At 34.5% G+C, this 25,369-nt stretch overlaps 2 protein-coding genes across 8 annotated transcripts in view; both read right to left on the reverse strand.

Moving 5' to 3' along the window:
* The window catches only part of LOC111046153, a 95,830-nt gene extending 82,243 nt beyond the window's left edge, over positions 1-13,587 (reverse strand). For 6 of the 7 annotated variants that reach the window (XM_039428905.1, XM_039428907.1, XM_039428906.1 and 3 more), the window contains exons 1-8: positions 13,411-13,587; positions 9,128-9,265; positions 8,254-8,425; positions 7,560-7,741; positions 7,095-7,220; positions 5,481-5,639; positions 3,534-3,738; positions 2,472-2,650 (exon numbers count right to left, since the gene is read on the reverse strand). In XM_039428905.1, coding sequence (XP_039284839.1) covers positions 2,472-2,650; positions 3,534-3,738; positions 5,481-5,639; positions 7,095-7,220; positions 7,560-7,741; positions 8,254-8,425; positions 9,128-9,142 — 1,038 coding nt within the window. In that variant the 5' untranslated portion in view covers positions 9,143-9,265; positions 13,411-13,587. Of the gene's footprint in view, positions 1-2,471; positions 2,651-3,533; positions 3,739-5,100; positions 5,453-5,480; positions 5,640-7,094; positions 7,221-7,559; positions 7,742-8,253; positions 8,426-9,127; positions 9,266-13,410 lie in introns of those variants that run through there. The other variant, XM_039428908.1, reaches the window with a different exon arrangement.
* A 7,743-nt stretch (positions 13,588-21,330) lies between these two features.
* LOC111056028 lies at positions 21,331-25,195 on the reverse strand. Its single transcript, XM_022343345.2, has 3 exons — positions 24,918-25,195; positions 24,372-24,538; positions 21,331-23,780 (listed from the first exon to the last, which is right to left on the reverse strand). The coding sequence occupies exon 3, from the start codon at positions 23,174-23,176 to the stop codon at positions 22,238-22,240; it is 939 nt and encodes a 312-aa protein (XP_022199037.2). The 5' UTR covers positions 23,177-23,780; positions 24,372-24,538; positions 24,918-25,195; the 3' UTR covers positions 21,331-22,237.
* Between the last annotated feature and the right edge of the window lie 174 nt (positions 25,196-25,369).

Consider the following 25,369-nt stretch of genomic DNA (forward strand, 5'->3'; position numbering starts at 1 on the left):
TGTAAAGATTGACTTATTAAACATTGGACATTCAACAATCGACACATCGACAGTGGTTGACAAGTCGACAAATCAACTGGACACATCATAAACTGCAGCTGTCAATCAGAATGAAAGTGATAGTAAAAACAAGTATCATTCGGACGTACTTTCAGTTGTTGAAGACAAATCTGCTTCTGACTCACATAAACAATGCTCTCGGACATTGAATAAATATCTTGACAAAGGGGACTTTCCATATCATCATTCTTCCTTCCCTGCTTTACCTAACTTTATTGTAAATGAGGAAAATCTGAATGAAACTGGCCTCAATCGGTGTGATGGTTTTAAGGATGTCATAAATAAACGTAAGCGGAAAAATTATGCAAAAGCGGTTGGTTCGTCAGCTAAACCGACTAAATTATTGCAGGATGGCAAAGAAACGAAAACTAAGCGCATGAATATCGACAAGGGACTTCGTAAGGTAGTGATTGGTGCTGGAAGTAACAGTACTATTTTGACTGGAACTAAGAGGACCTGGTTTCATCTGGGTAAAATACAGAGTAGAACAACTGTTGATGCAGTCAAGGGATTTGTGCATAACACTTTTGCTGATACAAAAACTGTGTTGTTGAAAAATTGGAGACAAAGGGTTCAAGTGAAAAATTGGAGACAAAGGGATCAAGTGACAGCTTCAAGATTGGTATTGACTTTGAAAAGAGGAAATCTTTCCTGGATGGTGAACTTTGGCATCGAAATGTGACAATTAAACGTTTTTTATTCAGGAGAACCTTGGGGCAGCTAATCACATAGCTTCTGACCCAATTAGGAACACAAGTACCAGTAAAGGCCCTGTGGCATCTGAGATTAATTTCAAAATTCTCTTTAGCATTGTGCAGTGTCCCAATTTGGCAAATAAACTTGATATTGAATTGGCAATATGTGGGGTTAATTACAAGATATTATGCCTTGGGGAGCACTGGCTATGTGATGATCAACTGAAAATGGTAAATTTTGATGACTATCTACTGGTTAGTTCTTTCAGTGAATCACCCATTTAGCTATCTTTGTATCCAAGGATGTACTTGGCCAACAGCAAGGAATCTGGATTTGAATATCTATCACCATTGTAAGGAGCTTGATTTTAAGTGTGCTTGTTTTTCTGACGAACCAATTGCTACAATTAGCTTACAAGATAATAAAGATCATTTATTTATTAATTTATATATTGTAGATCTGATTTTTAAATATATTATTTGGATACATGGAAGAAGTCCAGAACCAATTTCTTCATGCGAAATTTCCTTGTGCTAGATACAGAGTGGCCCAAAAACCTCGTATTTTCGGTTCATTTTCCAGTTTTCAGCTATTTCCGCCAAATCCAGTAATCGGACTGAAAAATTTGCTCACGCCTTTTTTTAGATTATAAAATTCTGAATAAATAGAGATCATTCAGAACTGTCTATCTCCAGTAGTATGGAGTTATCATTTTTCAAAAATTAGTAAAATTTCAAGAAAAAATCAACTTTGATGAATTTTAGTTTTTGATCAACAATATATTCCTATTGTTACCATTTAGATGTAAAATTCGAAACCCCTCTGGGCGTAATTTTGTGCTCTACAATCTGAGACCAGGTAGAGCGGTCTACTTCATACAAACACCCAACTTTTAGCTTCAACCATCATTACCAAAAAAACTGTCATCACAGTGATATTTCGCACGATGATATAAGGTCATGAGATTATGTTCTATGAGAATCACCAGTTAGATTTACTTCATTTCAGTATTTCCTAGAGGGGAGGCGCACATAAGGACAAAATCCTCAAGGATTAGAATTTCAAACACACATTTACAAACACCTAACTTTTAGCTTTAACCATCATCACCAAAAAAATTGTCATCACAGTGATATTTCGCTCGATGATATAAGGTCATGAGATTATGTTCTATGAGAATCACCAGTTAGATTTACTTCATTTCAGTATTTCCTAGAGGGGAGGCGCACATAAGGACAAAATCCTCAAGGATTGGAATTTCAAACACTCATAACTTCTGTCACAATGCTCGCATCGCATCGTACTACACTTCATTCTTCTCAGCTCGACAAGGCGGTTCAAAAGCATGCATCATAAGTCAAATTCGGTCGAAAAATGTCAAATTAATTTGAATAATATATTATAATAATATAAATGATATATATTGCAAGCACCAATGTTATAGTGACTGGACTCATTGGCAGTTTGGTGCATACATGGGGGGGGGTTTCATAGTAAGTGATACTTTTTCAAGTTACTCAAGTCATATCTCCCACTGATTTCAATAATGATAATAGTAACAATTGATTTCGAAAGAATAAACTAACAATATGAGGAAATAAATTACTTGTTTCCTCTTATAAGGAAGACCGTATTTTGGAGTGAATTGATAATGGTGAAAACCCCGTATTTCAAAGTAAAATAATAATGGAGAAATCAATAGTTATTTTACTCACAATATGTCCAATTTCATCAAGTGTTACTTTTCCGTTGTCCACTAGGTAGCTGACGGCTTTCTTTGAAGCAAATAAACATGCTCCTTCTTCCGTAAGGGATGCACTCTCAGTTAAAAATAAATTCCCCGTAGAGGATGACAACGCTAATGAGCAGACAAATCCCTTCATGGACACAGCTTCTGAAAAGTGAATCATATTAAACTATGACTAATCAATGAATAAATCAAACAAATTCAAAGTGAGAGAAAGCTTAAATTTGAACGAGGGTTCAAAAGAGATTCATCAATTAAAAATTAGAATGTAATTTTTGTTTTGAGTTTTGTTTGAATTGTTTGAGAATTTCAAGTTTCCCAAGTTTTAATTAATAGTCTAATGAACATCAAAGCGTTCAAGAAGCGACAGAAAATTGATAAACTGGAATAATCCATAACAAATTGAAAAATAAAAAGTTCAACCATCCACCAGATGATAGAAAGGTTTGAATAAGTAGGGGATTCGCATAGTTATCACTTTATTATTCTTGATATATAATTTTAAATTCTTTGTCCTAAATAAACCTGACAAGTTTTGTAACTATACTATAGTATGGTAATGTATGTTTTTATAACATATTTGCAAGAGTTTTTTTTTTATCAAAAGAGTTGTGAGATTTTTGACCAAGGAGATGAGATATAAGATCATGGATGAAATCACCAAGGCTTGATGATAAGTTGAAATATCCGAGAATGAGATGAACTCGTAGACAAAAATTAGTTTTTTGCAATAATTTCTATCTAGAATTATGAAAACTACAAAATTCAGTTTTCTTCAGTTTAAAAATAAGGCAACACCAATGTTAATGTAACGTTGAAAGGCCAGAATATCAATTTCGACATGAGTTGACCGGATTTGTGCAAAGGAAATGTACGGTGTTTCTGTCTAGGGTGAATTAGTTTCATTTCTTCTGTTTAATCAATTCGTCAATTGAACCATGCATCTAGTTAGCTAGATCAGTTTTGAGTCACATACGTTTCATTGAATAATTTTTAAGAAATAATACTTAACACAAAAATGAAGTCTTACTTATGTAAGCACATTCGGAAAGTGCGACTACGTTATTCCTGTCACACCAATTACGGAGAAAAGATGTTGCATCCTTGAAAGATGAATAATTACAGTCTCCTCCATTTAACACGATGTTTTGCATGTTTTCTGTGACAATCTTCTCGTTTTCTTGTGAGTCTAGATTTTGAGACTTTTCTGGTCGGACGGCAGAAGAAGAACTCTCCTGTAAAACAAGAATAATCAATTTCTGAATGGCCTATTCTAACTACTCCTCTTAAAATTGTATTCGAGATAGAAACAATATATTGGAATTGAGAATAGTAATATGTATTTGGGGAAATGTCGAATGTAAATGAGAACAGTTGATTGAATTTGATAAATTATCACTCGTAACTAAGAATAATGAGAATTGTATTTGAGAAAGTGTCATTTCTGAGATAATGTGATTAATGATTGAGAAGATGTCAGTTGTAATTCAGAAATCAAATTAATAAGCTGCGTTTACACCGGAGTTAATAACACGAGTTATTAACAAAATATTATCAACTTGACTGAATCGACAACAATTTCTCTTGACAAAAGTTAATAACTCGTGTTTTTAACAGAAAATTACTTGTTATTAACAAGATTTATGTTATCCATCGAGAGTCGGTAAGGATCAAAGGAAGTGTGTTATGCTATTAACAAATGTTAGTAACAAAAGTTAATAGCCTCTTTTAGCGCATTAACTTTTGTTAGTAACAGGTTCCTATCTTCCCAACAACCCCCTCGCCCAGCATTCTGCAACACAGAGCGCGCTAGTGTTCCCTACCCAAAGTCAAGGTCTATAAATACAGGTCATGACACTCGTGTTCCTTATGGAGCGGCCATTTTATGGGGTCTTTATGGCGGTACATTTGAAAATCCAATCTAATTCAATTTGCTCGTAACAAAATTATGCATTTTAAAAACAATATTCTAGTTCAAATAATATGTGAATTCAGGTTTTCAATTTTTTAATAATGAAATTTCAATAATAAATACTTCAATTATTCATTTATTTATTATTAAAAATTGTTCTTATTCTTGTATCTTAAGGATTATGATTCATAAGGCATTGGGACAAGACAGAAATATGCGAGGCCAACTTCAAAAAGATTTTTAAGTTCCCAATCAATTAAATCTAAAAATCAACATTTCAGTTACTAGTTGGAATCAAAATGTTATTATTGTCTGAACAATTTATTTTACAATTCAAAACCAAGCAATATTCCTTGAACAATATAACAAAATAACACAAATCATGTTGTTCAATCTATAATGATAACAGCTGATAAATTTGAAAATTGGTGAACTAGAACCCCATAAAATGGCGATTGCATCACGTGATTGTGTCATGACCTGTATTTATAGACCTTGTCCCTACCAACTATAGCAGCTGACGAAACACGTGACAAAGTTATCAACTTTTGTTGATAACAAAACTAGCAGCCAAAAGAAAATGTTATAAACATTAATGTTAGTAATACAAAACAAATACAGTTAATAACAAAAATGTTAAAATGTGAAAAACGAATCAGCACATCATCAGAAAAAATAAGGATACCTTGAGTTACTTCTCTTTCTAATTAAGTCAAGATCACAACAATGAGGAACTATGATTGAATACTGAACTGAAGCTCTCACTCAACAAAATGGCCAGATTGATTATGTCATTTTTCAACAAGTCTACTGAAGATTGTGGCAACGTCTTGGGGAAAGAGATTATTTAATGATAAACAACTCGAGACTGATAGAGTAATCTCATTCTAAATCATCATCAGTCACGCTCATCAGAAAAAAGCTTCTTAACGACAATTGTCTATTCAGAGTGAGATAAGGGGTTGAAAACAATAGTAATGATAGATACAAGATAAGCAATAATATTATGAAATGCTGGGGAAAGAAAATTAATTATAAGCAGAGATAATCAAATTTGTAAATTACCTGTGATTCCATGACATTGTTAGCGCTCTCTCTGTCTTTTTCTGGGAAGGTCTCCAAGGTAATCGATTTTGAAGACCTTGTTTCAACAAGTTTGTCAATATGGTTCTGCTCTAATTTTCCATTTTCATTACGATTTATCATTGATTTTCCACAATCCACCTGCAGAAAATTAATAATTGCAAACCTGATTATCAGAAAATGAATAGATTCAACTGTTAGCTTATATTAACTATATATAAATTGAACAACTCAGAAGGAAAAGGACGGTCTACAAAAACGAGGGTTATCAATGAGGTAGAATTTCAATTAATAATAATTGTGTATCTTGAATTTATGAATTAATTTCTAAATAAACTTATTCGGATTTTGTGAATTTGAGACCTCAATTCATAATTACTGGAAACATAACTACACTTGGGAGCACACAGTTTTTGCAGAAACTTTTCGTAGAATAGCAACATAACATGTAGAATATTTATGAATTTGTTCGTAGCCCGTAAGTCTGGAATTTTCATGTCAACAATGACGTTTTCATTAACATCAGATTTGGAAGATTTTTGACGAAGAGGTGTCGGATCTCTTGATTGCATTAGGCCTAGGCCTACTTTGTGACTATGCTCACCAATGGAACCCGCATTCGAGCCCTTTAAAAATCAATCAACATAATGGTGAAATTGGAGCAATAAATACGTAAGTGTGTAGTACAATTGAGGCACTTAGAACCAGAGGGATGTAAGTGACATTTTCTAATAATATGAGTTAAATAGCAAAATGCGAAGATGAAACATATATTTATTTGGTGGCAAAAGGATTTAAGTGAACTAAGTAACAGATGCTGCATTCTGGTGGAGAAAAAAAATACTACTCACAGAAATGGCCCATCAGCTGAGTGGAAGAAGGATGCAAGCATGCTTACATCTCTTTGGTTCCAAGCAAACCCACGTTCAGCTGATATTATTGTTGCTTCAAGTTGACTTTTTACGTTTTTTTAATATTTTTTGACTTAATTGAAGTTTAATCTCTAGTATTTGTATTTCGTTTTCAATTTTTCATCTTTTTTGACATAATTACAGTTTTTTTATTCTAATTAAGATTTTTTATAACCAACCCATAATAGTCTTGTCTTTCAAAGCAAAAGGGGTGTAAGTTACAACTTGGAAGAAAAAAGATGTAAGTGCATGTAAGTTTTTTTTTAAATCATTATTATAAAAACAAAAAAATTGCCAAACAAATATTAATTACTGTAAGAAATAGAGGAAAAGTTTGTAATTATCTACCTAATTTTACTTAATTTTTCTCATTATTATGGAATTTTATATTAGGCTTCAACTTTACAGGCTTTTTTCTCAAAACTTGGTTTGGATCACTTACATCCCTTTGGTTCTTACATCCTCAATTATGTTGTATAATATAACGTAATAGGAAGTGTTCACATCACAGAAAAACCTGAGAAATAATCTCTTCCAAATGAAAGCTTTACAATATTTGACGAAATCATATTTCTCCATGTCTATCTATTGTAAACGGCATTACAAATTCAATATTTTTCGTAAATCACATTACAGTGTACAGTACATACTACGATTGCAACGCAAGATGAAGAAGACTACTTACAGATTTTTCTTGATTCAGACTAGAATTTGCCACTGGATTTGATCGGTTTTTATTATTTGTCGAGGCAAACATAAATTTTTGGAGGTTGTCAAGAACGTCTGAATCATACTCCGGCAAATCAAGATCCTGTAAAGAAAATATTTTATGATGTGCATGAACATAGATGCTACTCCATAAAACATCAAAATTGGTATTAATAATGCAGCAAGTCACTATGAAAATACACTTACTAAGAAAGAGCTTCTCAAACATCATATTAGTCTCAATCTCATATACATAGGCTAACATATTAGTGAAAAAATTTGTTTTTCACAGTATTCAAAATATAGGCTACATTTCAATAAATAGAAAACTTGTAATTCCCACAAAATTGTTGAACCAGTTTAATAATTTATCAATAATTGAACCAGGACAGACAAATGAAGACAATTGTAAGAAATCCAGTATACTGATTTCATCACTTACAATGCTTTTGACATCCTCAGAAGTTATCAGATTTGCTTTCAACAGATATTTAACAGCTTTAACCGACGCCAGTCTAGTGGCGATTTCTTTGACAGTGGCTGATGCATCGGTGATAAATACTTTGCCAACAATTGGCGATTCCAAAGCTACCACACAGAAAATCACGGATGGGTTCACAGAGCCTGCAAAACAAATACAAATTAGAATAAACGATTTCCTCAAATTTGTAACTTACTTGAATTCGGCAGCAAACTATTAGTAAATTGAATAATTAATTAAATTCTTATTTGAGCGAAAGCAGTATTAATTAGATAATATTGGATCTAATTATTCTCTGAAAAATTGAATGTAAATGCCAAATGCAATAAGTGCTAATACAAAAAAAAACAACTAAGAAATTAATAATATTCGTTCTTGTTACTTCCACACCAATCATAATACAGTGTATGGCACCAAGTATTAAAGTGATAACTAATAAATATGTTGCGTCGAAATATGTCTTATTGGACGTAGACCATTTTAAATATTATCTATCAAAGCTATTCACATAACTGAATAGTCTATTGAAGTCACTCGTAAGGGTTCAAGGGTGATGAGCTTGCAGAAGTGAGTTGGTATCAAATTAATCCAATTTCCTTTACATATCAAAATCACTTCAAAAAAGAATAAAATTGTTTGATCTGAGATTACTTACTTGACAAGAGATAGTCGTATGTGATGACTGCATCATTCGTTTCACTCCAAAAAGTGAGAAAGGATTCAGCATTTGTTAAGTCATATTTTTGTATTTTTTTCTCAATTGAATTCAGCAGCTTGTTATGTATGGTAACATAATCAGCAGTTATTCCATCGTTTGGAGGACTTTCCTGAGGATTAACAAAGAAAGTATTGTATTCAAATGAAATTCACATATATTTTCTTGAGTTTTGATAGGAAGAATAAGAAGTTTCAATTGAAAGCGGTAGGAATACAATAATTGGCTACCTCATTTAATCTACTCTAACATAATTTAATTCAACAGGAGTATCTATGAATGATTTGTGAGTTTGTCATGTTATGCAATAGGCTTTCGATAATATGTTTCTTCACTAAAAACACGTTTTATTTTAAATTGAGGATACAATAACTTGGTAAGATGGATGTAAAAATGATTGACCTCCAAGAACAGCAAAATTGAGAGTGATTTCAAAATTGTTAATCAAGTGAAAGAGAGTAGCATGTATATGTTAAACCAATACAGTAGGCTATTTATTTATTTGATTGAAGAAAATGAACCCACTTAATTAACTGCATATATAAAATAAAATTATTCAAGTCCATGACTCAATAAAAATAAAGCCATACCTAAAAATAAAAGTTTTTACCAGAACTCTTACTCTCCTAAGTGAATCTAAGTCCTTCTTTCTAGTGGGTATTATTTAGGAATCTTCAATAGAATAGAAAATATTTCAAAACTAGAAACAAGAACATAACAATTACATGTCATATACAATGACATACTTTTAATATCGCAATTAACGTTTCTGCAAGACTCTATCTTTGAAATAAAGTTGCGACCGTCAATTTACCTGAGCATTGGACATTCTCACGACTAAAGACTAAAGCAGTCTTTAATTTGATCCACTTCAGAAGATCCTATTCCAGAGGGAGCAAATAGTGGTAGAGATCCATTAGATGAAGGTCACCACTAGCAGGTAACCCATGCCCTGTAAAAAACACAAATAGATTGAATTTAGTTTTAGTTCCATGCTGATATTAAAAGTACCAACAACTGCATTAATTTACAATAGAAGTACAATTTGATGACAAATTAACACAAATAGAAAGAACCTATAACCGACCTCGGTAAATTAATAATCTTAAAGCAAATTTCAAGCTCAGTAGTTCGCGATGATGCGTCAGACATGTATTTCGTATTCCGTAGATCCTTCCTTCATATATGGTATGGATGTAAAAGAAGAAGAAGATATTGATAAAGGATGAAACTGTTGAATACACTTTTTTTAAATGACCACTCTCAAGCAAAGTATCAAGAACTGGAAACTCGACGAACTTGAACTTGACGTACTGCAATCCTGACAATTTGACAAACTGAAAACTTGACGTACTGAATTCTTGAAAAACTGAAAATAGGCCTATAACCATACTTGGTGAATAATAATCTATATGCAAAATTTCAAGTTAATCAGTTCAGTAGTTCAGACGTGATGATGCGTCATTCGTGTATTTCCTATCCCGTACATGTATAAGCCAATTATTTCCTTTTTATTATAGATTATTTGATATTTAATCCATAAGTTGAATCATTTGCGAAAAAACCCATCGAGTAATCATGATCTGATATTCATGAAGAACAATCGTAGGACTAGGCCAAGCAATCCCCACTTGGCTTGTGAACCCTGGAGGGACTCGGAAGTTAGTACTGTCAATGCAAATTTGAACTAGCTGTTAATGGAGGGTATTTATTGGAAGCTAATCCTGGATATGCACAGTTTGATTCTCAAATTGGAGGGAGACAACAGTATGAGAGAGTAAACTTGCACCATCTTTGACATCTGACAATCGTCTTGAAGAGGGAACCGTTCCTACCACTCAATAACTTGGAGATCCAGTGTTTAACTGCAAAATTCCCTGCTCCACGATAATTAATTGTAGTGGGACCCATCCCTACAACTCAACAGAAAGATCCTATGGATCTATATTAAAGATCTCAAATACCACCACCGCAGAGGATAGCGGTGCATTCGACAACTGACAACCCTGATAAGGAGATCGATAGAAAACATTGGCAATTTCTCGATCCTTGGAGCGTGGTGAAGACATAAGAAGTTAGAAGTAAGTAAGTCTCTTGCTATGTGTGTTCAGGGAGAGGTGTGGGGAGCTTTTGTTTGGGGAGCAGCCTATGATAAGCAGCCCACTTAAAAAAACTATAATGCAAATATATATTATTAGAGCGGCGCTAGGAAGGCCCAGGCGTTATCCTAGCAGGAATATCATTGAAGAAATTGGCTTACCCACGCTACGCCAAACCTACATAACAAATTTAATCTTATTCCTGAACAAAAATAATCACCTTTTTACTCCTCGAACTGTTCCTTATAATATATACGTCCCACTGTTAGCCCAGTCATAAAGTGTTATAGAACTGTTATAGAGGGAAAAGTTTGGAAGACAATTTTTGACCCCGTAGTTCTGTTTAGGGTTGTGAGGAGGTAAACATATAAAAGTCCCCACCCCTACACCCTGTGCTGAAGGGGTGGGGGTGGTTCAAATGTACCATTTTTTGGTTTCTCAGTTATAACTCAAAAATTATGCATTTTACAGACATGACTATTCTATAAGAAATTAAAGCTTACATAATTTCCTAAAATATTGATCTATCAACTTCTTTTATATCTCTTTCACTTTTCGAGATATCCGCTCTAAAATATGTGACATTTTTGAAAAAACACATTTTCCTTCTATTTTATGCTATTTTTGCTCTTATAACTTTTTGAATATCGATGGGAAAAATCCATGCTGATCATGAGCTTATAGAGCATCAAATTCTCTTCAATTTTTCGCACATCCCCACGACTGTTGCAGCAGCTTCAGTGTTGAGTGTAAGATCTACAAAAATAACAAAAACTAAACTTAATTCAATAAAGGAATGGGTGAAAATAAATTATTACTTTAAAATTCCCAATTGATAAACAAAATATATTTTTCAATTTTTCTTAAATACCGTATGTTTGATGTTGTTAATAATATTTACTGAAGTATGCAAAAGTCCACTAAATCTGTTTTGAAATTCTAGTGCTATTTGAAATATTTGAAGTATCTTGGTTAGGGTATGCTATATGATTAACTATATTACATGAGGTACTTATGATTTTTTATTTTGATTTGTCCATCTGTATTGTGCTGGTCTGTATTATATTATAAAGAGCTGTATTAATTCTAAAATCATGTTAAAATGTAGGTAAAGAATGTTTTCAACTCGTGGCTAGAGCTCAAAATTTCTTTTTTTAGCCACACCAATTATTTAACAACAAATTATTCATTTATTTTCTTGTAAAACTATTGTTAATTAGTAAATAAAATTTTATTTGATTTTATGACGGAGAAACAATCTAATTTTGCGAGGACTGAACTATGATTGTGCAACTGTGAACTACGCAGAAATAGTTAGAGACTTCTGTATTAGTCATCTACCTTATTTATCGCCCACTTTCCCAACGTACAAAAACAAAGTACAAAGAACAGTAGAAAGTTGACGGGATCAAGATTTGTAATGCACAAAGACTTTGCATCAGAGACCAGAAGAAAAAGGTCGAAAATTTTCCGGACGTGTAAGGAGTGAAGAAATCGTGTACTAAATGTGAGAGCTTCGGAGGAGGTCGATCGGCTGATGGTGGACGGTCACTGCTCCACGGTGGATGGAGGCGAGCGGCTGGTGGAGGCGACGGCTGGATCAAGGATATGTTTAATGGGGCAGGTGGTGTCGCAGGCGGTGAGGAGCGTGTTCGACGGAGAGGCGCGTCACCAGCCAGTCGACGACAACTGAGCGGCGGCCGTCAGTCAGAGTGAGGGTGGGCGACAGAGTATTATTGCGTACAATGTGGCTGAATTGAATATTAAGTTTTTGAAGCCTACAATATCGTTTAAAGTTATATTTTTGTATTGTTAAAAACTTTTTTAGAAGAGGTAATGAAAACATAAATTGCAGATAATTGTCCAGGATTTAACATAATATAAGAGATTCGAGTCAGGGTGGTGGTGAATGCCACTAAGAGCAGCCAGAGTATTCTGTATCCTCTTGACATATACCAGGAGGATGAAATGACAGATGACTATCAGTATACCAAGGCGAGCAAGGATGGGCTTACAGTGCAAAGAGATGGTCACTGCCTATTATTATTTTCATATCCCTCTTTTGCAGCCTCAGGACTTCAACAAACCCTGTCGAGTGACCCCACAGGAGCAATCCATAGGTGATGTGGCAATGGAAGAGAGCGTGATACATTATTACAAGATATTTCTCAGTCACCAGACCCTCATCTTAAACACCAGATAGCAAATGCGGGAGAGTTGGCTGGTTACCTGATTTTATATGACTGTTCCAGCTGAGTTTAAACCCAGCAGCTTCACTGAATTCTGAGAGGGACGTGGTTCTTGTGACAAACTGCGGATGATCCTTTGGGTCTTTCCTCATTCAGCTGAAACCGATTAGCCAGGAACCACAAAGAATCAGATCGAAGATGCTCTGCAGATACTACCAAAACCCGCTTAAACTCAGCACCCGACGACAGTAGAGATAGGCCTACATCATTCGCAAATATTAGAGAGAAACCTTGGTTGTCAAGGTAATTTATCATAACTAGGAACAGTGTAGGCCAAAGCACTCACCCCTGAGTAACGCCAAAAGTCACCGGAAGTGTCTGGGAATTTGCACAACCGAGATAGACATGCTGAGTTCTTCTAGAAAAGTATGAGCCTAAGATGGAAACTGAGGAATTATCAAAAATGTAAATTATTCCTGCAAGTGGTTTTTGCAAGTTGCATATTTTTGGAAGAAGGAATGAATAAACATAAAATTATTAAAAATGAAATATCTATATGAAATAATATAATTATAGTAATATTAATAAAATAATTCTGTACTGTAGGTACAGTACATTCACATAACACAAGACATAAATAAATGCCATAATTAGACAACTGTTGAGTGGGTTATTTACTTTCAGATAAAAATTAGAATAGTTGACCTAAAGTAACAGTAAGGTAAAATTAATGTTGTTTTTGATAGACATAAAGATTCTCTAAACTTTTTAAAAAGTATTTAATAAAGCAAAACTTTGGTTCAACTTACTTTTTACTTCCACATGTTTCAACTATAACAGTCCTACAAACTATAAACTTGAAAAATATAAATCTAGTACTTTCTATTCTATTTATAACTTTCTATTCTATTCTAAAGAGGGAAACGAGTTTTGGAGTTATTTGAATACTGAATAGGCATATTGCATACTGTTTTTGAACTTTGATCTTAGAAATTTAGAATATTATGTTCTATAGGTTATGTTCGAAACCTTTGAGTTTGATAATATTTCTGAGCGCATGCTTCCTGCTCATTATTCGAATTGCTCGAATAATGAGTAGACGTTTTAGTTGTTTGAAGAATGTACTTGAAATGTGAATAATACACTTCATTAGCCTATAGTAATATTATAGATAATTATTATCTACATATTTGTAGCTCAGTAGTTCGCGATGATGCGTCAGACATGTATTTCGTATTCCGTAGATCCTTCCTTCATATATGGTATGGATGTAAAAGAAGAAGAAGATATTGATAAAGGATGAAACTGTTGAATACACTTTTTTTAAAATGACCACTCTCAAGCAAAGTATCAAGAACTGGAAACTCGACGAACTTGAACTTGACGTACTGCAATCCTGACAATTTGACAAACTGAAAACTTGACGTACTGAATTCTTGAAAAACTGAAAATAGGCCTATAACCATACTTGGTGAATAATAATCTATATGCAAAATTTCAAGTTAATCAGTTCAGTAGTTCAGACGTGATGATGCGTCATTCGTGTATTTCCTATCCCGTACATGTATAAGCCAATTATTTCCTTTTTATTATAGATTATTCGATATTTAATCCATAAGTTAAATCATTTGCGTAAAAACCCATCGAGTAATCATGATCTGATATTCATGAAGAACAATCGTAGGACTAGGCCAAGCAATCCCCACTTGGCTTGTGAACCCTGGAGGGACTCGGACGTTAGTACTGTCAATGCAAATTTGAACTAGCTGTTAATGGAGGGTATTTATTGGAAGCTAATCCTGGATATGCACAGTTTGATTCTCAAATTGGAGGGAGACAACAGTATGAGAGAGTAAACTTGCACCATCTTTGACATCTGACAATCGTCTTGAAGAGGGAACCGTTCCTACCACTCAATAACTTGGAGATCCAGTGTTTAACTGCAAAATTCCCTGCTCCACGATAATTAATTGTAGTGGGACCCATCCCTACAACTCAACAGAAAGATCCTATGGATCTATATTAAAGATCTCAAATACCACCACCGCAGAGGATAGCGGTGCATTCGACAACTGACAACCCTGATAAGGAGATCGATAGAAAACATTGGCAATTTCTCGATCCTTGGAGCGTGGTGAAGACATAAGAAGTTAGAAGTAAGTAAGTCTCTTGCTATGTGTGTTCAGGGAGAGGTGTGGGGAGCTTTTGTTTGGGGAGCAGCCTATGATAAGCAGCCCACTTAAAAAAACTATAATGCAAATATATATTATTAGAGCGGCGCTAGGAAGGCCCAGGCGTTATCCTAGCAGGAATATCATTGAAGAAATTGGCTTACCCACGCTACGCCAAACCTACATAACAAATTTAATCTTATTCCTGAACAAAAATAATCACCTTTTTACTCCTCGAACTGTTCCTTATAATATATACGTCCCACTGTTAGCCCAGTCATAAAGTGTTATAGAACTGTTATAGAGGGAAAAGTTTGGAAGACAATTTTTGACCCCGTAGTTCTGTTTAGGGTTGTGAGGAGGTAAACATATAAAAGTCCCCACCCCTACACCCTGTGCTGAAGGGGTGGGGGTGGTTCAAATGTACCATTTTTGGTTTCTCAGTTATAACTCAAAAATTATGCATTTTACAGACATGACTATTCTATAAGAAATTAAAGCTTACATAATTTCCTAAAATATTGATCTATCAACTTTTTTTATATCTCTTTCACTTTTCGAGATATCCGCTCTAAAATATGTGACATTTTTGAAAAAACACATTTTCCTTCTATTTTATGCTATTTTTGCTCTTATAACTTTTTGAATATCGATGGGAAAAATCCATGCTGATCATGAGCTTATAGAGCATCAAATTCTCTTCAATTTTTCGCACATCCCCACGACTGTTGCAGCAGCTTCAGTGTTGAGTGTAAGATCTACAAAAATAACAAAAACTAAACTTAATTCAATAAAGGAATGGGTGAAAATAAATTATTACTTTAAAATTCCCAATTGATAAACAAAATATATTTTTCAATTTTTCTTAAATACCGTATGTTTGATGTTGTTAATAATATTTACTGAAGTATGCAAAAGTCCACTAAATCTGTTTTGAAATTCTAGTGCTATTTGAAATATTTGAAGTATCTTGGTTAGGGTATGCTATATGATTAACTATATTACATGAGGTACTTATGATTTTTTATTTTGATTTGTCCATCTGTATTGTGCTGGTCTGTATTATATTATAAAGAGCTGTATTAATTCTAAAATCATGTTAAAATGTAGGTAAAGAATGTTTTCAACTCGTGGCTAGAGCTCAATATTTCTTTTTTTAGCCAAGCCAATTATTTAACAACAAATTATTCATTTATTTTCTTGTAAAACTATTGTTAATTAGTAAATAAAATTTTATTTGATTTTATGACGGAGAAACAATCTAATTTTGCGAGGACTGAACTATGATTGTGCAACTGTGAACTACGCAGAAATAGTTAGAGACTTCTGTATTAGTCATCTACCTTATTTATCGCCCACTTTCCCAACGTACAAAAACAAAGTACAAAGAACAGTAGAAAGTTGACGGGATCAAGATTTGTAATGCACAAAGACTTTGCATCAGAGACCAGAAGAAAAAGGTCGAAAATTTTCCGGACGTGTAAGGAGTGAAGAAATCGTGTACTAAATGTGAGAGCTTCGGAGGAGGTCGATCGGCTGATGGTGGACGGTCACTGCTCCACGGTGGATGGAGGCGAGCGGCTGGTGGAGGCGACGGCTGGATCAAGGATATGTTTAATGGGGCAGGTGGTGTCGCAGGCGGTGAGGAGCGTGTTCGACGGAGAGGCGCGTCACCAGCCAGTCGACGACAACTGAGCGGCGGCCGTCAGTCAGAGTGAGGGTGGGCGACAGAGTATTATTGCGTACAATGTGGCTGAATTGAATATTAAGTTTTTGAAGCCTACAATATCGTTTAAAGTTATATTTTTGTATTGTTAAAAACTTTTTTAGAAGAGGTAATGAAAACATAAATTGCAGATAATTGTCCAGGATTTAACATAATATAAGAGATTCGAGTCAGGGTGGTGGTGAATGCCACTAAGAGCAGCCAGAGTATTCTGTATCCTCTTGACATATACCAGGAGGATGAAATGACAGATGACTATCAGTATACCAAGGCGAGCAAGGATGGGCTTACAGTGCAAAGAGATGGTCACTGCCTATTATTATTTTCATATCCCTCTTTTGCAGCCTCAGGACTTCAACAAACCCTGTCGAGTGACCCCACAGGAGCAATCCATAGGTGATGTGGCAATGGAAGAGAGCGTGATACATTATTACAAGATATTTCTCAGTCACCAGACCCTCATCTTAAACACCAGATAGCAAATGCGGGAGAGTTGGCTGGTTACCTGATTTTATATGACTGTTCCAGCTGAGTTTAAACCCAGCAGCTTCACTGAATTCTGAGAGGGACGTGGTTCTTGTGACAAACTGCGGATGATCCTTTGGGTCTTTCCTCATTCAGCTGAAACCGATTAGCCAGGAACCACAAAGAATCAGATCGAAGATGCTCTGCAGATACTACCAAAACCCGCTTAAACTCAGCACCCGACGACAGTAGAGATAGGCCTACATCATTCGCAAATATTAGAGAGAAACCTTGGTTGTCAAGGTAATTTATCATAACTAGGAACAGTGTAGGCCAAAGCACTCACCCCTGAGTAACACCAAAAGTCACCGGAAGTGTCTGGGAATTTGCACAACCGAGATAGACATGCTGAGTTCTTCTAGAAAGGTATGAGCCTAAGATGGAAACTGAGGAATTATCAAAAATGTAAATTATTCCTGCAAGTGGTTTTTGCAAGTTGCATATTTTTGGAAGAAGGAATGAATAAACATAAAATTATTAAAAATGAAATATCTATATGAAATAATATAAGTTTATAGTAATATTAATAAAATAATTCTGTACTGTAGGTACAGTACATTCACATAACACAAGACATAAATAAATGCCATAATTAGACAACTGTTGAGTGGGCTATTTACTTTCAAATAAAAATGAGAATAGTTGACCTAAAGTAGCAGTAAGGTAAAATTAATGTTGTTTTTGATAGACATAAAGATTCTCTAAACTTTTTGAAAAAGTATTTAATAAAGCAAAACTTTGGTTCAACTTACTTTTTACTTCCACATGTTTCAACTATAACAGTCCTACAAACTATAAACTTGAAAAATATAAATCTAGTACTTTCTATTCTATTTATAACTTTCTATTCTATTCTAAAGAGGGAAACGAGTTTTGGAGTTATTTGAATACTGAATAGGCATATTGCATACTGTTTTTGAACTTTGATCTTAGAAATTTAGAATATTATGTTCTATAGGTTATGTTCGAAACCTTTGAGTTTGATAATATTTCTGAGCGCATGCTTCCTGCTCATTATTCGAATTGCTCGAATAATGAGTAGACGTTTTAGTTGTTTGAAGAATGTACTTGAAATGTGAATAATACACTTCATTAGCCTATAGTAATATTATAGATAATTATTATCTACATATTTGTAGATTACTCATTCCAATTGGATGAAAATGATTTTCAAACTGCATTTTGATATAAGTTTACCTATTTAGTCATTCAGTTATTATTTTGGAGCATGAAGTGGTTTTAGGGACACACCAATTATTAAAAACCTGCTGGTAAAATGAACTGAACCGAAAGCAAACAAAACAAATTTATACTAATCACAAAATGGGAAAAAAGCTTACAGTACTAAGCAGCTGCAGCTCTCTTTCATAGGAAACCTGCCCACCTGGTAAATTCCTTACTGATACCAGCTAGCTTGTTTGTAGAGACAGAAACAAAGATGGGCTAGAAAACAAGCTTTGTTCAGCCTAGAGTAAAGTTAATCCAGCCTGGTCTCATACCTATAGTTTGCTGTTTTGCCTGGTTTCAAGCTCATCCACACCCCACTTTTTCAAGTGTTTAGTAAAGAGTGTGAAGGATGAACAGTGTGAGACTAAGAGGACCTTCTCTCTTACAAAGAGAGTACAACAATGAGCAAGTCTCTCAGGTCTCAGCACCTGAAAATTTCAGGAGTTGCTAGTCCCTCTTCTGAATGAACAGACAAACTCTTATCACATCTGTGGACTGTTGCCTTTTTGATGCTATACATAATCACATCCTGGAAAAAACAGAGATACCGTAGCAAATTACAAGGAAAGACTTAGGAACACAGCATTTCAAGCTCCAGAGCATAAATATCAGCTTGCAGTACAGAGCGCCAGTCTCATGTTAAGGAGCAACTACTATGAACTTGGGCCATTTCAGACCAATTATTACATGACCTGAGCGATGTCTTTGGCCCATGTAATGTATTAATATGCGAGCCATGAACAGTTTACACCAAAATATATTTTCACATTCTTTTTTTTTTGTTTTTGATCACATGTTGAACTGTTATCAGTCAGCTCAAAGCACATGCTCTGCCTAAGATATAGAGCCACATTAAAAAACTTAGCATTGGCAACACATATAAAGCAATGTGATGTGATGCTATGCAGGTTTGAATTGTACAGATTGAATTAAAATCAGGAGAGTCTTTCAAAATAAATAGCAAAGAGTGAATAGCCTACATTTTTTGGACTCTCTTTATGGTCTGAACATTAATTTTTTGAAATTATGTGTAGAAAAGAGATGGGTTAGTTTTGGTCTCCATTGTTGAAAATTGGTACCATCTTGGATAAATTCGGCTGGTTGGAAAATACTGCCTGTAAGAGAAACTGCTTTTATGTCCTATATTTTCAATTTCTCAATAAAGTAGCAAAACTTCCCAATAGATCTTGTCATTCAAAATAAAAATTATTGGTAAAACATACCACATGTTTTACTTGATGACAATGGCAGTGTCACAGATCACATTTATCTTTGAAGAGTAATAATAATATAGTGTAGAATTTTACCACTGAGTCACTTCAGCATGGAAGTTTAAAGACATTCACTGATCAAATTCCAAACATCTCCAACGCCAGCACTGAGAAATATCCCCTTACCTTTAACAAATGACAGCATATCATTATCTCATAGAATGTCTGAATCTTTCATTTTTGGAGTGTTGTATGAATGCACCTGCTCTCTTTGCTGTATCATTGGAATGTTGCTTCTTATTGTGAAATATAGTAGTTGAGCCAAAATATTTAGTGTCCACATGCTCTGTGGATGCTCAATATGGAGATGATTGGCTTGCTTTTATCATCATCTTTGCATATGTAATTATTTGATATGTAATATTATTAAGTGCTTTCTTTGGAGCAGTAAAATCACTCTTGTGAATGTCCCCAAATCAGGATACCATACAGTATAAGGTTACTAAAAACTTCATGGTTTAACAAAAACAGAAGTTTCTTATGCACTTCAAGAACTCAAACACTTGAAAGCTCTCTAAACACTCCAAGAATATGATATCCTCATTGTCAATTTTCAATCAATATGTCTGCATGTCAGAATGCCTGCATGTTGCCAAAGTACATATCACCTCTTGGTCTTACCTACACAGAGAAGCAGCTTATTTGCTGAAACCAGTCCTCAACCTCAGAGAGGCTGTGCTCTCAATCATGCTGCTGTAGGTTCACTACCCTCACCAATTGTAATTGTGTACCAAATGATTGTGGTATCATCTGCAAAGAGAGGGCTTAAGTTTTCTTGTCTCAGATCATTAATCATAATCCGGGACAGCAAAGGCCCATAAACTAATCTCTGTAACCGAACATTAGGTAAGTTTAGATGTTTTTCATTTTGAGTAGTGCCCCCACTAGAGGAATAATCTGCAATCTAAAAATTAGGATTTAGAAAAGACAAATAGACAAAGAAAAACATTTTATAAAGATTGCTGTTTTGTCACTTTTGAATACTAATTTGTGAGATTTGTGTGCGTTTTAGACGAGAAATTCACTGAATATTTCTTTCTTTAGATAGAAATCCTCTACAATACACCTTTATACAGAAATAATTCAAATTTCTGGTCAAAAATGAGGGTTATTATACTATTCCTATACATTTAAAGTTGAATAAATTGAATATTTCATAATATGCTGCTCACTTTCTCAATCATCACCAAATTTTCATATTTCAAACTAATTCCATTGGATTTCTCAGCTAATTTTACATGAGAATTAATCACTTGCAAGGAGGATAATGATAATAATAATGGTTTCTGTTCATAGCACATTTGCCTCCACATTTGGATAATCACTTGCCTCCCCTCATAACACCCCCAAAAAATTATAAAATTGAAAATTAGAAGAATAATGTGAATCCTCTGCCATAATATTATTCTGGTAACAAAGTCATCCAGAACTCTCATTATTGATACTTCTATTTCTATAATTAGTACCTTTTTTATTTATTTTGATGTGAAGAAGAGTAAGGTAAAACCACCAGTAGTTGACACCTTAAGGATTTATATGTCTTGTTTTTAACATTACTTAAACCAAATTCACTTTAGCGGAAACTTAAAGTTTCTGATAGATGCACAATCTATTCCTCTATCATATTGTCACAAGAATAACATTAATAAAATGTATGTGAGAATTTTATTATTTTTTTTTTTTAATGGGCACAGGTCCAGTAGTTGACACCAAGGAAAAACAAGAATATTCAGTAGTTGACACATTTTATTTCCAGTAGTTGACACTCTATATAAAACTCTTTATTTATTACACTCTTTATTTTATTGACATTCTTTAGTAGTTTACACATGTTTTTAATGAGAAAAGGTTTAGTAAATGAATTTTTGTGTACTCTGTATGAATACAGGAATGAGATAAATGATGAAAGTTGTAGAAAAATACAAAAATTGAGTGTTGATGTAATTACATAAATTAAGTTTAAAAATGAATATGAGTTGTGCTAAGACTGCTAAGTTATCAGAATGAAAGAAGTTAATCCCATAAAAATGCAAGTTCCGGGACTGAGTAAACATTTCTCGTTGTACTCATTTTTAAAGGCTCATCAATGTGGCATATTACATTTCTCCATTCATAGTCCAATTTATCAACTTTCTTTTTCTGGCCATTTCCAGAGTCTCCCAGATTTTTGCATTGCTGAAATAGTAGCAGCTGTTTCACAAACATCAGTTATAACACCCGGAAATAGCTCATCTTCATAAGAAAAAACTACATACTCACCTACTTTCCTCTCTACTGGTTTCTTCAGGGTTTTCTCATGCATGCTTTCCTCATCACTCTCATCTTTAAAATCACTGTCTGATAGCACCTCATCTATGCCAGAGTTTGAGCTGTCTTCATAATGAAGCACCTGCTTTGCAGTCCTTTTCTTATGCTGCTGAACTTTACCTTGTTTCACTCTTTCTTTTTCATCTTTTTTCCTTTGTCTCTCGGCAGCACATTCCAGTTTTCTTTTTTCTAATTCTTCCTTTTTTGCCAACTTCTTTCTAAAATATTCTTGACACAGGTGTCCTGAGACAATGGCAGGCATTTTCTCCTTCATCGATCGTTTCTGTTTTGGTTCATTCTTGTCTTTCTGGAGAAAAAAATGTCTTTTGAAGGGGCTGGGGATTTCTGAAGATACTTTAGAAGTTCCAGCTTGACAAAGATCAGTATGATCAATACTATCTTCAGCAGGCTAATCAATACAATCATTGATAGCACCAGGAGTGAGTGTTGCAGATGACAGCTCCCCATCCACAGTGCTTGGATTGGCCCCCTCATTAGTAGCATCAGGAGTGAGTGTTGCAGATGTCAGGTCCCCATCAACAGTGCTTGGATTGGCCCCCTCATTAGTAGTAGCATCAGGAGTGAGTGTTGCAGATGACAGGTCCCCATCAACAGTGTTTGGATTGGCCCCCTCATTAGTAGCATCAGGAGTGAGTGTTGCAGATGATAGGTCCCCATCCACAGTGCTTAGATTGGCCCCCTCATTGGTAGGACCAGATGCATTCAGCAAATTACTTTCCAGTTCTAATTTTGTCTTCTGCCATAGTTCAAAGAGTGAAATATCTTTTTCCTCCAACTCGTTACTTGTACTACTGTTACAAAATATTTTCAGCTTGCTTTCTGGAATACTTTCATTGAGAAATCGAAGGCCTTCTTTCAAAAATTGGCTACGTTTTTTGGCTTTTGTGACTTGATTTTCACCTTCAATGTTTAATGGTAGAGTGATAGCTTCTGGGTTCCATGGAAACAATCCACATTTTCTGAAACCATTTTCCAGAATAGTCACTTGTAGCACATTGTCTATAACTTGTTTCAAAAGTTTTGGAAAATCTTTCTTCTTCAAGATTGGAGCCTCCAAATTGGATAGCCTCCATTCATGTACTTTCCTCTTCCAGTGCTCTTTGAGAGTCCTGAAAACCGAAACATCCATTGGCTGTAAGAGATGCGTTGCATTTGGGTACAGTGCGATGAGGATTATGCCATTTTTTTCACAAAACTGACTCACTTGCAAACTCAGATGAGATGAGTGCCCATCCACAAAAAGAGCAACTGGCAAAGGAATATTTTCTTTCTTCAGCCATGGGTAGAAAATATCAGCGACAAATTCGAAAAATGCCTCACAGGTCATCCAACCAGACTCTGTTTTTCCCAAGCCCCACGCTGGAGGAAAATTCTCTGCAATTTCCTGCGGGATCCTTTTATATTTGTACAAAACTGTTGGGGGAGGTACAGCACCACTTGCACTACCTGTGATAAGGACAGTGAGGCATTCTTTCTCATCTGGATTCACTTGCTGATATACAGTCTTATCCCCTTTTTTTGCCAATACTTTACTACCCTTTGGGTTTAGAAAAAATGCTGTCTCATCTGTATTGAAGATTCTTCTTGGATCTTGTAGAATCTCTTCTTGTTTATTTTCAACCAAAAATGCCTCAACTTCTTAGAACCAATTACAAAGGCTTTCCTTGGTTACTGCAGCCCTCGTTGTTGTAAGGTTTTGGGACATACGAACAGCTATTCCGGGGTTTCTTCTCATGAATCCTCTCATCCATGATTTTCCTGGGCAGCTGTCTTTGAACGGGTTCGGCCTCTTCAACTCTTTTAAAAGGCGCTGCACACTGAATACAACCTCCTGCATTGTAACAGGAAATCCTGCATGGGCCATGCTGTAAATCCAATTACAGATAGTTGTTTCTTCACCTGGACTTGAAATAGCTGCTGGACCCATTTTCCTTGAACAAATAGAATAGAATAATTTTTCAATCCTACAAGAATATCCTTTTTTTGCATATGTTTGACAAACATTGACACTATGTGATGTAAACTCTCAAGCTAGACAAAGAAAATGTAACTTAAGGTATGTGAGATTTAAAAAAGAATATATATAGATATATAAAGAATATATAGAGGTTCAATTGAATTTCTAAACTATCAAGTTAATTAAATTATTCTAATTATTATTAATGAGAGAATTCAAAAATATGATGAGTTATATGAATAATTTTTTTGAAGATGATAGTTGTGGAATAATATGGAAATGATAGATGACACAAATCAAGGGTCAAGGATTGGAGGTGGCTTCTGGATGTGGAGGTTAGAGGTACTGTGTATGTCAACAGCTGTGTCCAAAATGAGGTATAAATGCTTAGGGATAAAAAATCTCTCAAATAACTTACTTTTAGATTATATGATTAGAAAGCAATGAAAATAATATGAATTTCATGAACTGAGTTTTGTTAGGTTCTTGTAGTTTGAGTTTTGTAGTTTATTATTAAAATTCATATTATTTTCAATCCTTTGAAAACATCATAGAGCTGCGTTACCTGTCAATTGGGTGTTTTCCTTCAACCTTGTACTTCAAAGTGACCCTTGGAACATTAAATTTTTTAGCTGCAGTTTTATAAGGTGTATTATGCAATCTTACATCTTCCACAGCTGCTTCCATTGCCTCTTGTGTATATTTTCTAAAATTACCTTTTGTTGGAGGCATCTGAAAATGAAAAAGGGAGTAATTTAGAAGTTGACACATTGAAACTCCAATAGTTGACACCCCCTGTCAACTATTGGATATGATACTTTGAAAATGTTTTAAAGGTTATAATGCACAAATTAAAAATGTAAGCAGTTAAATAACACTCAAATAGAGCAGAATTATCAAATTATATTACTCCCCAGTAGTTGACACTCCGTGTCAACTACTCAATACAGTACAATTCCAAGTTTCAGTAGTTGACATGATGCCAAACAGCCATTTTTTTTCAATTTTTAGGTTATTTTAAAAACTGTATGTATACTTCAGAGTCTAAGGCAACGTATTAAACATCTACTTAATAAAAATTATAATTTGTGTTTAAATTTGCAATCCTTACCTTTTAGCCTGTTCTTAGCCAACTCCACAACGAAATCCCAACTATTAATTGAAAAGCATGCACTGTTGTCATGAGATGATTGCACTTCGACTTCTGTTAAAGATGGCGGTACAGTAGTTCACATACACACCACTAGAGAGCTACACTACACAGACAGAACAATATTATTCATCTGGCACCTTTATTTCTCTTGTTATTCATTAAAAGTGTCAACTACTAGTGCAGTGTCAACTACTGGTGGTTTTACCTTAAACACTTCACAATAATATTTCAGTCTATTCGCGACATAGATGTCGGTAGAAATGTCGGTAACATACAATGCTGTCAACTATTACGACATAGAATTAAATATTCAACACTCGATTATCCATCAAAGCAAAAGGTGTATATAAACACTCTCTAAATCGGTAGTTTTTTTTTATCAATCTCAAGTAACAATATATTAGGAAGTA

The sequence above is a fragment of the Nilaparvata lugens genome, chromosome 5 (genome assembly GCF_014356525.2).
Source record: "Nilaparvata lugens isolate BPH chromosome 5, ASM1435652v1, whole genome shotgun sequence".
Lineage (NCBI taxonomy): Eukaryota > Metazoa > Arthropoda > Insecta > Hemiptera > Delphacidae > Nilaparvata > Nilaparvata lugens.

Excerpts from the sequence above, each read along its gene's own strand:
- LOC111056028 (XM_022343345.2), bottom strand. The coding sequence starts at position 23,176 with ATGACCTGTGAGGCATTTTTCGAATTTGTCGCTGATATTTTCTACCCA.